The 16,810-nt window shown below is 40.1% G+C and overlaps 1 protein-coding gene across 7 annotated transcripts in view; it reads right to left on the reverse strand.

Moving 5' to 3' along the window:
* DROSHA (drosha ribonuclease III) overlaps nt 1–16,810 on the reverse strand; it is a 120,496-nt gene that overhangs the window by 32,637 nt on the left and 71,049 nt on the right. For all 7 annotated transcript variants that reach the window (XM_047729204.1, XM_047729202.1, XM_047729203.1 and 4 more), the window contains 5 exons: nt 15,024–15,131; nt 14,358–14,496; nt 13,953–14,013; nt 3,400–3,459; nt 1,948–2,047 (listed from right to left, as the gene is read on the reverse strand). In XM_047729204.1, coding sequence (XP_047585160.1) covers nt 1,948–2,047; nt 3,400–3,459; nt 13,953–14,013; nt 14,358–14,496; nt 15,024–15,131 — 468 coding nt within the window. The remainder of the gene's footprint in view (nt 1–1,947; nt 2,048–3,399; nt 3,460–13,952; nt 14,014–14,357; nt 14,497–15,023; nt 15,132–16,810) is intronic.

Below are 16,810 nucleotides of genomic sequence, written 5' to 3' on the forward strand. Positions count from 1 at the left end.
AGTAGATTCTCAAAGATTCTCAGCAATCCTCTGTCACATGTCCCCCTCCCAAGTGGTTAAGAGCCATAGTCTAGACCAAGGGCAAAGCCTACAATTGCCTTCTACTGAAGCAGATGGGTGTTGAATGCCATGGGAATGTCAGGATTTGGAGGAAGATCATATAGACAGCTCAAGGGAGAAACTGGCCAAAATAACTCATGGCTTTGTACATCACCTAATGTGTCATATAGCAGTTGTTGTTTTCCTGTTATGGCAATATTCCATGCTTTGTAAACAACCTCCCCACAATTGCTTGAAAATTTGCATTATATTTTAAAATGAAAAAAAAATTGGGAGTGAGTTGACAACTGCTTATTCACATGTATTTCCAATGAACATTTATGTGCTCTATCAGGAAACATTTTGACAATTAAATCAACTGCACACTAAAGCAGTTTTAGGTAGAGTTGTGGAATTTCATTCACGGTAAAGCTGCTAAAACCAAGAAGCATACCTGTTGCCTACAGTTTTTCATTAACATGTCATTATTTACATTCTCAAATTAACCATTTTTAATATACTTAATGCCTTAGCAAGATCAAATTAAGAACTAGATTTTTTTTTTTTTTAAAGATTTTATTTATTTATTTGACAGAGAGAGATCACAAGTAGAGAGGCAGGCAGAGAGAGAGAGAGAGGGAAGCAGGCTCCCCGCTGAGCAGAGAGCCCGATGTGGGACTCGATCCCAGGACCCCGAGATCATGACCTGAGCCGAAGGCAGCGGCTTAACCCACTGAGCCACCCAGGCGCCCCTTAAGAACTAGATTTTATCTAGTCTTTCAAATTCCAACATTTATATCAAAATGAAGGAAAAAAATACCCAAAAAATGCTTAAAGGAAAAATCAAGGAAAATGCAAAAAAGCTCTTCCAGTGAATCACTGGTATTGGGGGATTTAAGAGCCAGTTTCCTCTACTACTGAATAAACCCACAGGTCTATAAAATGTAATAATTTATAATGAGAACAGGACCAGCAGCAATAAAAACAACCAACTCCTACTAATTTATTTACCTGTTTGTGTGATTACTACAAACAGGGAGTGTGCCAAGCACTTTATAAACTGAATTATTAAAACTCGAACAATAATCTCCCTTGATTCTCACAACCACCTGTGTGGCAAGTGCTAACGCCACCTCCATTGTACACATGAGAAGGCAGAGACTTGCAGGAGAGACAATTTGTCTATGGCCCCCCCTGTTTGTAAAAGGGGCGTGGACTGAAACCCCGATGGCCAATCCAAGCACCTGTGTTCTGTTTGCCATAACTCACTCGACAACTTACTATACTAAAACACCACATAGAATGGGAATATAAAATGAGATCATTTAAATAAATAAAATGTCTGCGATGAATCTAAATTGAGAAAAGGTTCTCTTAGTCAAAGAATAAAGCCAATGTGGCTAACTGGACAGCCTAAACCCTAACTCTTAATTACTGGGATTTGTGATGTTTAGGGATTCTCAAAGATCTATAAAGTACCCCTTGTGGGCATGAATGGGCAGGCATATTCTAATCAAAGCCATAATGTTGCTTATTAATGTAAATTAAAGACAAATATAATACAGAAATATTACACAAAGGAAAAATACAAACTATTTTATTTCTTTTGCTCTGTTCTTGTTCTTTTCCCCAAATGTTTAACTCTGTTCACACACATCTGTCAAATTTTTCCTCTTCTGTTATCAAGTTACTTCACCATGGTGTTCATTAGCTGCTGGTAAACCCACAAAGGTAACAGAACTAATAAGGTTGAATCTTTAAAACTGAAACAAAAAAATCCTTCCTGGTCTATAAAATATTAAACTCTTAATACACCTTAAAGAGTTACTTTTTCAAATGCAAAATTATACATGGACTGAAGAAGAAAATGTCAGACTTTACTACAAATGCGTCAGATGTTTGACATACCTTTGCTAACATGGCAAGGTGTTGATTCTGAACAATGGCAGTTCGATAAGTTGCTAATCCTCCTTCTTCCAGACTAGGAAACAAATAGTATAAATGGACACTGCAGAAAAAAAAAAGGCATATAAACAAATATGCATCACAAGATTCTGTCTGTAGCTCCAAGTCATCAAAATAGACCTGGCACATAATACGTGCACAGTAGATAGCAGCTGAATTGAACTAAGCTGAAGGGTTTGATTGGAAGTCTTTGAAAGTTAACTAGTAAGCACAGTATCTGCAGTCACATGCTCTACCACTGAGATATACCCCCAGTAAGCACAGTGTCTGAATGTGCTAAAACCCAAACAGTACCATTCACTCATATTTTCACACTCACTTCTGTTTAAAGACTGCTGTGACAAATCTGGCGACAAAGACATGAAGGGCTGGTCACATAATGCTATGCTATGGGACACTCAGAAATCGGGTCTGGAAACAAGTATCTTTGCTCTGGCAGCATTGTGCGTGGCCCCTGCAGAGAAGCCTGGGCAGGGCACCAGTGGTGGTGTGCCCTTGACAGAGCTGACGGGGACAGGAACAGAACTGAGAGTGGCACACCCCGTTGCTCATGCCCTGAGGAAAGTGCGGGGATTTGGAGGAAGACTGCATGGAAAGCCAGTTCGGACCATGACAGCAACAGCCTCACCTAAATCTCAGACCAGTCTTTAAGCGCTACTGTTGATCAGGGCAGCTAAGCTTCTCCTGTTCTACTGTGTCCAGTAAGGACAGGCGTGGAGAGCCGCCCCTCTGCCTCATTATGTCCTTCTTGGGAAAAGCAATGACCCAAAGAGAATACAAATAGCTCAAGACAGCTCCCAGAGAAGCAAGTGTGGTCTCCCTTTAAAACAGAAATGATGTGGGTATGAAAACACAAAATGCACTTTCCTACCCCTACCACCAAATTAAGGACACGAGAACACTTCTGGGGAGAAAACACACATAAATGCATACATACACACAACACACGCACACATACACAAACCAAAATCTTGTCATTAATATTACTTATAAGTTTTACTTCTCTTGAGATTGGAAAAGAGTGAGAAATGGATCAAAGACAAATCCTAGAAAATGAAATGACATTTTAAAATATCAACCCTTTCTCTACAAATTGAATATAAGCTCTGAAGCATTTAGACCAAGACAAGCTGATCTCTTGTGGCTGTGGCAACTTGAATATAAACTTGACAGGACAAAGACACTGGCCTTTCATCTTGTAATCTTGTGCATTACAGCGTCAGTGAGTACAAGTTACCAGGGCAAGAGCCACAGACATGTGGCTTTCAAGCTCTACAGAGGGATAAAATACATGGTGTTTCAATGCCTTATTTAGGTAATTACAAAGAAGGTAATATAGTAAGTATGTTACCTATAAGATGTAATTATTGGGGGACAGCAGAAACACCTCCTTACCTGGTCAGAAATTCAACAACAGCATCACCTAGGAACTCCAATCTTTCATTGTGATTAATCCTATAGGAGAATTAAAAAGATCACTTAAAATAGGAAACATTTACATGCCTTCCATCTCTTCTCAAAGAAAAGATACATGAGAGTCAGCTCCTTTTGTAATCAAAACATCCCACCTTATTCCCAACAATCAAAAGCACTGGCCACCATCTTAGCTGGAGTATGAGACACGCACTGGGGAATGAGGGCATTCTATCCTACCATGTGGTTCAGGCCTTCTGACCTGGGGGCTTCCCTCCCGAGAATCAGATTTAAAGTGAGGAGATATCACCCTAACAACTGAATCTTTCCACACTGCTCTCAGGTAGGTGAGAGAAAGGAGAATGTATTCTAATGAGCTATAACCGAACACTGAAAAATCCATTTGGTACAATGTTCCAAGAATAGCTTCCCACTGCCCAAACTCTAAACTTAACTTAGCTTCTAAAGCCCTTCAGAAGAGGCCTAACCCACTTTTTCAAGACCCAGTATCCACTCTATCCTCTCCCACCTATATTTTGGGCTCCTGTCCCAAAACTGCGTGGTACTTTCCGAAAAGGGCATCCGCCCTGAAGCTTTCCACCATCTTCCTGTGCACAGGGCCACAAAAACCTACTCATCTCTCAAGGTCTGGTGAAATGTTGCTTCTCTACAAATCCCTGATTCCTCTCATCAAAATTAGTACCTCTCCTTGGAGCCTATCACACTACTTAGACCTTCAATGTATGATGAAGCCACATCTCAGAGGCTGAGTTCCTCACATCCAAGTGGAAGGCTGAAAGGACCAGGAAGGTGATCCAGAGACAACCTCCCTCTGCCTCTCAGGAGTCCAGCACAGCCAGCTTCCCTTGATGCTCAAGCAGATCACTACCTCTGGCTGGGCAGTGATGTGGCATGATCCGGTTTAGGTTTTTAAAGGGCCACGCTGGCTGCTGTGCAAAAAAACGTGTGCAGGGAAGACAAGCACTGAGGAGGGTACTATGGCCATCCGGCGAGACATGACAGAGGTTCAGGCTGGGGAGGTGATGGTGGAGGAAGGGAGAGAAGAAAGAATGAAGATCAATGCTTAGATTTTGGCTTCCATAGTTGGGTGAAAGGCAGTGCCATCTACTGGGAGGGGAAGACCAAAAGGGGAACAGGTTGGGGCAGAAGCAGGAGTTGCATTTTAGGCACCTTTGCTTTGAAACGTCTATAAAACAACCAAATCCAGAAATCCAGTAATATATTAACTTGCTGTTCATGGGCAAGAACAAAGCTGGTAAAAAAAATCTTTAAGAGTGGTCAATGTTCAGACAGGACTTCAGGTGATGGAACCAGATGATACTACCTAGGGAGAGAATGCAGCTAGAGAGAAGGGGTCCCAGGACTGAGCCCAGGGGAGGGTCACACCTGAGGTCACGCAGAAGGGAAACCAGCAGAGAGAGGACTGGCGGGGGCCAGGGGTTGCAGAAAAGGAGGCAAGTGTCATGAAAGAGACAGACTCAAGTAAGATGCAGAGAGAGCACTGATGCAGCAGTGCTGAGGACGTTGTTGAAGCCAGTGGGGGCCAGCTCTGTGAAGCGGAGAAGACACACCGGATTCTGGTTAGAGCAGACTGATGTGCATCCGAAGCTACATATGGAAAGAACCCGAGTGTCTGTTTCAGGGCCGACAGTAGAGAGACAAACCATAGGAGGAAACCAGAAAGGATGGTGACAAAAATGACAGGGAGAGGAGAGCACACTGGGCCCCTGAGACCTAAGCAACAAAGGCAAGGGACAGGACTGGGCCTGTGCAGGATCTCGCCTTACTCTAGGGACTTCTTCAAATATCTCTGACACTGAACCTTATCTTCTCCAAAAATTCAGTAGCTGACTATCAAGTCCAAACCTGCCTAGTTTTCAAGGCCATTTTTTATCTAGTTCCACAGTAGTCACCCATTTCATTTACTTTTTTTTTTTTTTCTTTAAAGACTTTATTTATTTGACAGAGAGAGCACAAGCAGGTGGAGCACTAGCAAAGGCAGAGGGAGAAGCAGGCTCCCTGCTGAGCAGGGACCACCACCCCCACCCCGTCCTCATGTGGGGCTCGATCCCAGGACCCTGGGATCATGATCTGAGATGAAGGCAGACGCTTAACCAACTAAGCCACCCAGGCATCCCCTCATCTACTTTCAACAGCAATTTATAACTCTTAGTAGACCAACCTCTGCACTGTACCAGACACACTACTACTTGTCCCTTCTATGTTACTTCTCCCAAATCCTACTCATTCTTAATGTTAGCTGGGTACCTGTCATAACTGCTAGAGCCCCCAGTGATGCTGGCACACCCCTACACCTGCATCCCCACCCCCACATGATTTAATGTTTGTCACTCAGTTTATTTCAAAATTATATACTATCTTTTATTGTTCCCTGCTTCTTGGGTGCCAGTTTAGTTTCCATATTCAAAGTCACCTTATGGGGACGCCTGGGTGGCTCAGTGGGTTAAAGCCTCTGCCTTCGGCTCAGGTCATGGTCCCAGAGTCCTGGGATCGAGGCCCACATCGGGCTCTCTGCTCAGCGGGAAGCCTGCTTCCTCCTCTTTCTCTGACTGCCTCTCTGCCTACTTGTGATCTATCTCTCTGTCAAATAAATAAATAAAATCTTTAAAAAAAAAAGTCACCTTATGGTTTCAGTATATGTGGAAAATAAAAAAATATTTATTTACAAATTAAATGACTCTCGGCTACCAAATTATCTACTTGGTAATTTGAGTTCAATTTTATATTATCTTACATATCTCATAAGTTAATTCTTCCACCCTAACATTCCTTCACAGTTGAGAATTTTAAAGGAAAATAAATGTAATAGGAGAAAACAAGAAAGACTTGAGCAACAAAGATGTTATTCAAACCCTTAATTTATGTGAAAAACGCATTCTGGAAAGCAGTTAATAGCCAAAAATAGAAAGTGAGATAAAGAAAGAGTGAACAACTTATGCCTGTGGTAAAGAATTCATAATCCAAGAGCTTAACAGAGAAGGGGAGGATGGAGAGAAAGGGAAGGAGGAAGGGGGGTGGAGAGAAAGAGAAAAAGAAAAAAGAAAAGAAATTAATTAGGCCCTCAAACTATTCTTCTTAATCTTACCTAATTTATATTAGCTTTTAAAAGACTTTTTGCTGCTACTCCATTAGCCAAGAGTGACTAAACAGTATATATTTTTAAAAGATTTATTTTAGAGAGAGCGCAGTGTGGGGGAGCAGGAGACCAAGAGAGAATCTCAAGCAGACTCCCCGCTGAGCACAGAGCCCAACACAGGCCTCGATCCCAGAACCTTGAGATCACAACCTGAGCCACAATCAAGAGCCAGACGTTCAAATGACAAACCACCCAGATGCCCCTGACTAAACATTATATTTAAAAAATATATCATTTGGAAGCTACTTGACACTGCACTTTGCTTTTTGTCAAATACAGCAGAACTCCACAAGTGTCTGTCATCATTCTTGGAGAACGCATCAAGGAATAGAGGCTCTAGTTAACATGGTAACATGTTAATCCCTCAGACTTCTTGCCAACTTAATTTTGTGAAACCTAATAAGCTGTTGTCCTGAGAGACGGGAACAAAGAAAAGAAATGGTGAGAGTTTTTTGGTCTTTTTTTTTTTTTTTAAAGATTTTATTTATTTATTTGAGAGACAGAGAGTACAAGCCACAAGTAGGGGCTGAGGAAGAAGAAGAAGCAGGCTCCACATCCAGTGGGGACATGGAGCTCAATCCCAGGACCCTGACATCATGACCTGAGCCAAAAGCAGATGCTTAACTGACTGAACCACCCACGTCCCCTGAAATGGTGAGTTTTTTTTTTTTAAAGAAAGAATTAGAATCATCCTATTCTTTTCCAAATGTCAGTAAAATGCAAATAGTATTTTCTGTGGTAGAGACTTTATTTTCTTCCCAACAGTTCAAAGTACTATCCAGGAAAATCTACTTAACATGGAAAGCCAGAAACCGTACCTGGGGTGAAGACAAACCCTAGCTGGATTGTCTTCTGCTTTATTAAAAGACAGGACACCTCATCAAAGAATAGTAGCTGCTTTGAGTCAGATACTATGTGAATGAACTCATACTGGCATAAGCTATACTTTAATTTGTTTTATAAACTTTCAGGGAGACAAGAACTATGTCTAGGATTTTAATAACCACAATGTTAGACTATTATTCAGTGTGCTAAAATACAAGGTCACAGTTCCACACGGGCTTATTCAATAGTGAGTCTGCCATCCACTAAATAATTTCCCCATATCCAACACATGTTTTTCTGTATCCTCACTGTGACTAAACACTGGCAATGAGCCCCAAACAGAAATGGGGATTAAATACCACTTCAGTTTATTATTATACTGGACAATTCCTAATCCAATGGTTTATCCAGAAAAAATGGACAGAGTGAGCTTCTAGTCACTGTTGCGTACAGCAGCAAAGCCTTTGTTCCTTCTTCTATTGTTCTACATTCGTTAATCACTCTCTTTATAAGTACTAGTAAGCTCCAAGAGGAAATGTTTACTGAACAATAAACACTCCATTTGTTTTTGAGAACTGAATCAACAAACACATTAGGAAATCCAGATTAACTGTAACATTTATATAGCACATTTGGTCTGAGGAATTCAAAACACTTTATAAAACATAATTCTCCCTGTAACAGGAATCACTGGAAGGTAGCCTTTATGCTATGGAAAACCATCTTGGGATGGGTCAAGTCCAAGGGTAACTGCCACGGAGAGGGTATGGACATTTTCTCACCTCTCCTTCCAGGCCTCAACCGTGACAGGTCAACTAAAGCTAGAAAGGGTGGCTGGAGATCAGCTGAACCTTCCACCCAGTTCAGGAATTCCTTCTATTCACTACATCTACCTGGACACTTAGTGGAAGGGAAGGTCACAGAGATACCAGATCTGAGACCTGCTGGATCCAGGGATCCCAGGTTAAGCATCTCTGGAATTTAACCTGAATTTTTAAGCCAGCAAATCTACTCAGTGGAATTCACATATACTCAAGCATGTTTTATTGTCTTGAATGCAAGACATTTATGTATAACTGATTGAAACTGTAACTACCATTTCCTTAAACACAGAGACATTAATAGTCCATATGTGAATCACTCTTTGTTCCAACACATTCTTAAATACGATGTCTACCAATGACTCTACCAATCAAAAAACAAAATGAAACAAGGCAGCTTCTTTTTCCATTACCAGTCTTCTAGTCCCCTTCCCAAAGGTCTTACTGATAATACATGGATTACTTGAACGCCACCAAAAGCCTAATCCTTCAGATATCCTTTCTGTGGTAACCATTCACTGAAATTTATATAACTTAAATATAATTATACAACTGAGATTTATGCATTTAAACAGTGACACTTTAAAAAATTATGGGTGGCAAATTCGCATGAGATGATGCCATCATAAAAGTGAATTATTTCAGAGTTCTGATAGACAGATTTTTGTTTATTTATTTATTTTTTTTTTTAAAAGATTTTATTTATTTATTTGTCAGAGAGAGAGAGAGGGAGAGAGAGCGAGCACAGGCAGACAGAATGGCAGGCAGAGGCAGAGGGAGAAGCAGGCTCCCTGATGAGCAGAGAGCCCGATGTGGGACTCGATCCCAGGACGCCGGGATCATGACCTGAGCCGAAGGCAGCTGCTTAACCAACTGAGCCACCCAGGCGTCCCAGATTTTTGTTTATTTAAGACTTCATGCCTTTTTGTAAATCCTACCTGGTGCCAAATCAGATTAAGTAAGATACTAATCTGCCATTTAAACCTCTGCTGATGGTGCTTAACCATCCAAGTTTTCCTATTTCTTAATATCCAAGTTTCCCTATTTCTAGGGAAATGTAAACAATAAGTTGACATGAAAATAATATCACGAATGGCATTCTTTCCTTTAATACTTATTTACTGAGCTTTTGCTTTGTAAAAGGTACTATTTGAAAAAAAAAGAAAAAGAAAGAGTATGACCAAAGACCGTCAAGATGCTTACAGTAAAGAAAATTGGGCCATAAAACAGGGTTCCAGGGCATTCCAGGGGGAGATGTAGAATGACTGTTGGCGTTTGAGGAAGGGAAAGAGTGAGCCTGAGAGCAGTGGTAATGGTGTGTAAGCAGCCACAGGGAAAAGCAGCACGAGCCTGGAAAAGTGGCCTGGGGCCAGGTCTCAGTTGCTGGATGCAGATGGGGAGGTTCAGGCTTATCCAGTAGGTGATGAGACATCACTGAAAGCTTTCAAGCAAGTTATAGCTAAAAACTAGGATTCAGGCTCCAGAGAGAGCAAGATGACTGAATGCAGAGGCAGTGTGAGGGCAGAACTGGCAAAATGTTGTCACTAACTGTAGAGCAGGAAGGGCAGGGGTGTGAGGAGTGTTTTCCAGGAGGACCAGGAAAAGAACTGGATCGAGAGCCCCTCCCCTCAGCCCTCCCTCCTGCCTGCCTTGCTCCTTCACATTCCCACTTCCTTTAGCAGCTCATTCCCGCTGTCCCTTCTCAAGTCTGAAGCTCTGAGCAAGCTCGCTTGGGAGGAGGTACAATCACTGACACTTGCAATTTGAGAGTGTTTGTGTCAAAGATCTACAAACACTTCCAAGGAGCAGGGATAAATGCCTCCCATCTTAGAACAGCAAACTGAGACAAAAAAGGGAGAGGGCACATCACTTCAAGTGAATTCAATCACTGAAGTATACAATAAAAAACTGACCTATAATCCCTAAACAACCACCAGAGCTATCAGCCCCACAGCAGACTATGTATGTTTTGGTTTTGACCTTCACTGAAGCACTTACCAAAGGACCCCTTTCATGAAGTTATTTAGGCTTATGGCACTCTTGGTCACACCTCCTGGTAAGTGGGGGCTTTGTCTTACCTGCCTTAAATTCCTCTAAAAGACCTATAAACTGCCTCAAACTCAAAAGGCACCAGATAAATGTCCCATCGAACTGAATTCGCAGGAAGATTCTGAAGTACAGCTCCCACAGCTGTGCACAGCGGGCTGCCGGCCAGCAGCAGAGCTGGCCACCAAAGCTTCGAGGAGGCTTTTCCTGAACAGAAACGTGGGGTCAGCTCTGTCATCAGCAGTAAGATCAGGTACACGGCAAGAGGCTCTCAACACGAGCAGCAAAGGACAAGAGACATTTGTTTATTCTCTGTCATTTTCAATATGAACACGGTTTCTCAGAATTCCTTCTGCCACAGTAAAAAAGCCATCTCTTTGTGACAGAGCAAAAGAAAACCTAAATCATGACATCTGAACAGCACTATCAAAAGACAATTTATACCAACAACTACATTTGGGATAGATGAAACAAAGATAATTTAAGCTCATGCTTTCATCACTAAAAAGTACACGTGTAGGGCATGTGTAGCCTTGCTAACGGGGCTGTAGGGAACTCAGGGTTCCACTTATTAAAATAAGAACTGGTCATCTGAAGACTCTACAAGATAGCAGGGAAAATGAAACCATGGCCACACTGTCCCTGAGGGTGTGATTAAGGGCTCTTCTAATTAGACAGTTCTTTTCTGATCTTAGACGCTCACAGAATACATAGTAAGGCATCTGATCATCTTCAAACGGGAATTTAAAGTTTCATTCTGCCTTTCTTTTTACCTCTTGATTGAAGAGGAAGATAGTATGGTCTATGATAATTTCAAGAGAGCAACTCAAGGCAAGCCAATTTAGAAAGAAAAGTGCCAGATGAAAACAAGGTAGAAAAGGAAGCTATGCTAACTATGGCTGGTCATTCTCTTGGCTGTGGAGGCCAGTTTTGAGCTGCAGCGACCGTCAACTCTGTCACTTCTAAACCCGCTCAACCCACCTTTCATCCTCCTCCGAAGCCTGGAAGCCAAGAGGGACACGCCTGCCTATTCAACTCTTCAACTGCCTGTGAAGAAAGAAACACGCCCTCAAGCAATCTCCTCAGCCGCCTTTCAGAACTGCACCTGGTTCTTCCACACGCACAGATAAGCCTCCTAACAGCAACATCAGAGCTTCATCAGCCTTGCTTCCGTTCAGTTTTCCATGGGTGCTTAGGAGTTTAGAACCAGTCCACTTTCTTCCCAGATTCTCCAGGGGCTCAAGTCCGCACAAAAGAATGTTAATATAAGAAGGTATCTCCGACCCATTATAAGACCATTATATAAGACCAGTGTTATCCTAATAATAAAACCATACAAAACATCACCGAAAAGGAAAACTACAGACTGATAACTTATGAATATAGACACAAAATACCCAACGCAATACAAGTAGACGAAGTTTAGAGCATATAAAAAGGATTATATACCATAACCAAGTGAGATGTATCCCAGGAAAGCAAGGTTGGTTCAATATCCAAAAATCAATGAACATAATACACCATAAGAATAGAATAAATGATGAGAAAAAAACAGATGATGACCTCAACAGACACACACAAAAAAGCATTTGACAAAATTCTATACATTTTCACGAAAAAACATTCAGCAAACTAGGAACAGAAGGTAGCTTCCTCAACCAGATAAAAAACATCTATGAAAAATGCCTAGCTAACACCATTCTCAATGCAAAAGAATGCTTTCCCCTAAAAATTTTAGGAAGAAGACAAAGATCCACTCTCACCACTTCAATTCAGTATTATACTGGAAGCTCTAGCCAAGGCAACTATGTTCAGAGAATGAAATGACATCCAGACTGGAAAGGAAAAAGTAAAACTATCTCTATTGGTAGGTGATATGATCATATACCCCCCAAAATTCTAAGCAATCCACTAAAAAACTATTAGAGCTATTTACAAATGAGCTCATTAAGATTGCAAGATAGAAGATCAATATAAAAAATCAATTCTATTTCTCTACACAGGCAATGAACAATCCAGACATGAAATTAAGAAAAACAATTCCATATATAACAACAACAAAACAAAACAAAATACAAAAAACCCCAGGAATGAATTTAGCAAAAGACATACAAAATGTACAATTAAAACTATAAAATACTATTGGAATAAATTAAAAGCAACTTGAATAAATGTAAAGATATTGAAGGTTCAGAAACTTAATATTAAGATGGCAACTGTTCACAAATTGAACTATAGATGCAACATAATCTCTATCAAAATCCCAGCCAACTTCTTTGCAGAAATTGATAAACTAATCCAAAATCTCACGTGGAAATGTAATGGATCCAAAATAGTCAAAATAATCTTGGAAAAAAGAAAAGAGAGAGAGAGAGAGAAAGCTGGAGATCTTGCATTTCTTATTTTTAAAGCTTACTATAAAGCTACAGTAATCAAGACAGTATGGTACTGGCATAAGGACAGACATACAGATCAGTGGAATAGAGCTCAGAGTCCAAAAATAATCTTTCACATATACCACCAATTAATTTTCAACAAGGGTGCCAAAACAATTTCATGGAAAAAGATTAGTCTTTTCAACAAATGATACTGGATATCCACAGCAAAAGGAATGCACCTACACCACACCATAAACAAAAATTAACTCTAAATAGACCAAAGATCTCAATGTTGAGAGAAAAAACTACTGAACTCCTAATAGAAAAAAAAGATGTAAATCTTTGTGATTTTTTTTTTTAAAGATTTTATTTATTTATTTGACAGAGATCACAAGTAGGCAGAGAGGCAGGCAGAGAGAGGAGAAAGCAGGCTGCCCGCCTGAGCAGGGAGACTGATGCGGGGCTCAATCCCATGACCCTGGGATCATGACCTGCGCCAAAGGCAAAGGCCTTAACCCACAGAGCCACCCAGGTGCCCCAATCTTTGTGATTTTATATTAGGCAATGGCTTCTTAAACATGATGCCAAAAGCCCAAGCAACGCAAGTGAAAGAGAAACTGGACTTCATCAAAACTTTTTTGCTTTGAAGGATATCTTCAAAAGAATGAAGAAACAATCCATAGAATGAGAAAAAAATGTTTGCAAATTCGTATCTGATAAGAGATTTGTATCTGGAATATATAAAAATGATTATTTTAAAAAGCTGGTCACAGGGCGCCTGGGTGGCTCAGTGGGTTAAGCCACTGCCTTCGGCTCAGGTCATGATCCCAGGTCCTGGGTTCGAGCCCCACATCGGGCTTTCTGCTCAGCAGGGAGCCTGCTTCCTCCTCTCTCTCTGCCTGCCTCTCTGCTTACTTGTGATTTCTCTCTGTCAAATAAATAAATAAATAAATCTTAAAAAAAAAAAAAAAAAAAGCTGGTCACAAAGGACCACATATTTGTATGATACCATTATATAAAATGTTCAGAAAAGGCAAATCCATAAAAATTGAAAGCACACTGAAAGTAGAATAGTGGTTGCCTAGGGCTGGGCAGACTGAAGGGAAATGCAGAGTACAGGTTTCTTTTTGGGATGCTGAAAACATTCTAAAATTAAGTAGTGATCAAGACTGCACCACTCTGTGAATGTTCTAAAAACCATTGAATAGTATACTTCAAGTGGGTGACTCGTATGGTATGTGAATGATACCTCCATAAAGCTATTATTATTAACAAAAGCTACTTTACCTTGAGGGAGTGGGGTCATCTTGGCCAAGGCGTGACATAATATTTATTAAAGTGTTAATTCCTATTTAAAAAATAAATAAATAAGGAAATACTGTTAGAAGCATTCTAGGACCATGATATAATACGTAGAAAGGCTATTATCTATCTTACCCCAGTTTGATTTCAAAAGGTTTGATATCTGCATGTCTACAATTTAGTTACTTAAGAAACCTGATAGTAGCAAAAAATTTTCCTAAAAAATTCATCCATCCTTATAATAATGCTCAAAGTGAATGCTGTTACGTATGGGTCAGAAAGCACTACAAAATGAGAATATGCAGCAGTCACCAGGAAACTTTTCCTGGTGGGGACTTAATTTACAACAGGGAACATAGACCAAAACACAAGAGTAGAATCCAAACATACCTTTTTTCCTCATATGCATGTGGTGAACTTTTCTATCTCCATATTTGGGCTGTCGAATTCCACAGTTAGATAAAGAATTCCTGGCATGATCAGGATTCATTCCAAAATTTAAGTGATGACTTGGATGAGTCATGGCCAGCTAAAATTTCAACAAAATAAATTTAGTCTGAAAAACTTAGCACAGAAGTGTCATCTTTATATTATCTCAAACGAAATAGCTAAAAGGGATCTATCCAATAGAATTTTAAGCCCTGATCTTTCCATCTTATCTTCTCCAGGGTCAAATTTCCAGAGCTCTAGTGCAAGACCTTTTCTATAAAGAAACCTAAAAATCCACATCTTTCAAAGGAGAATTACAATAGTTATCACCTGGAAAGAAGAGCCATAAAGAACGCAAGCCTTAAAGAAAGGACTCAGGTTTGACAGACAAACTTTAGCTTTAGTCTATTTCTTTAGGGATAGTGTCAAAAAAATTAAAATAAAATAAAATGAAAGGTGAGAAAAAGTGTTTGAAAGTGTCAACCAGAGTAGAGTAATGGAGAGAGCTGTGTTACTAAACATCCTCATCATCTCCGGAATGGAGAATCTCAATGTTCCATTTGTAACCTGCAAGATGAATTACTCCTATTTTGCTGTTATGTGAGTGTACAGGCGAGTAATTCTTACCTGTAACAGACAACGATCTTGGAAAGTATATCCTATCAACTTGTCTAGATGCATTAGGCATTGGTGGTAGCGGATATGATGGGTCAAGACAGGCAACATCATGGCATGCTAGGAAGAAAATTCCAATATGTTTATCTCGATAAAAACTTGTAATAATCCTTCATTTATTTTACAACAAACAAGAACCATTTTTCTCATCCCAGATTTCAACTGCCAAAGTCTTGAAACAGTTTACTGTCCACGTGGCATCCCTGCCAATCCCCTCTTGAGAGGTGGTGGACTACTGTTGCTCAGGGTATAGTCTCTGGAATCACAATGCCTCGATCTGATTCCTACTTCACTCATTCACTGTGGAACTTGGCAGGGGAGTTATTTGATCTCTCTCTGTTTCCTCACCTACAGAATAAGGATCATCAGGAGAGCTATTTCCAAAGGGGGGGAGGGTTAAAAGGATTAAATGAGCAAATACCAAAAAACTGCTTATCTTAGTACAAGGCTTCTTAGCCCTCATTCAAGTAGGAACAACCCTGCTTCATCAGCATTCAGCAGGGTGACCTCAACGAAGCCAGCAGAATTTCTGTGCCTCCCTGTTTATCTTTACTGTTAAGAAAATGGACTAGCGTTCATAAATTCTGAAACTTTGTCAGGGTCAAGACATTTTTGAGAATCTAAAGAAAATTACCCTTTCCCCAGAAAAATGCCTATGTGTATAAACATGCAAAAAATGTATGCAATTTTAATAGGTTCACAGACCCCTAAAAGCCTATCACTATCCTCCAGGTAAGAACTTCTCAGTCAGGTGATCTCAAAAGGCCATTCTAGGTTTAATACTTAATGATCTAATACTCCAAGGAAAACTTTTATAACTACCAATACAGTTCTGTCACCTGAGGACATGGAACTTTTACTTTTATTTCAATCACTTTTCATATGGCTAAAGATTCCTTATTGGGAGATAATTTCATAAAAGTCATCGTTTTTTCTTTTTTTTTTTAATTACACTTCCCTAGAACTCAAGAGAAAGAAGGAGTCATTCTTATTCATCAGAACCTAGAGACTGGGCACAGCCCACAGAATGACTGACATACGCTTTATATCATTTTAGTCTTTGAAGTATTTTCAGATGGCATTGTTTAAAAATACATGATAATGGATTTGCTTGTAACTGCAGAAAATCAAGTTTCCCATATTAACTTAAAAGGAAAGATTCATGCTCCCAAGTAGAAATTCCAATCAACAGGAAGTCCTTCTTTCCAGTTCAATTCAATAAATGCATATTGAGCACCTTCACGGGCAAGGCAAGGCTTACTACAGCTGTGGAAGAGAAAAACAGTAAGGACATGCTCTTTGCTTCAAGGGCTTCCCAGAGATATGTCATTATGACCTGAATCACTGGCATTTTGTCCACTTTGTTGTTGTAAGTGCTGCATTAAAAAACACAGTAATATGGAAACAAAATGTGTGGCCAAAGCATAGTATCACTTTCCAGGCATTTAAACTGCAGAAAGCTCAAGAAGAAAAAAGCTTTAGCAGAAAATTGCTAAAAATTCAAGGTAGAAGGGGCATGCAGACTATGCAGTCCACCTATCTTTATGAAATGTGAACTCAAACTGGTAAATTGGCTATTTTTCTAATACCTCCAGGGAGGGATGGATCATCACCTGTCCAAAAAGGACACCCTCTTCAGGTTATTATGCTAAGTGAAATAAGTCACTTAGAGAAAGACAAATACTGTATGACCTCACATATGTGTGGAATCTAAAAAACAAAACAAACAAAAAACAGAA

The sequence above is a fragment of the Lutra lutra genome, chromosome 5 (genome assembly GCF_902655055.1).
Source record: "Lutra lutra chromosome 5, mLutLut1.2, whole genome shotgun sequence".
Lineage (NCBI taxonomy): Eukaryota > Metazoa > Chordata > Mammalia > Carnivora > Mustelidae > Lutra > Lutra lutra.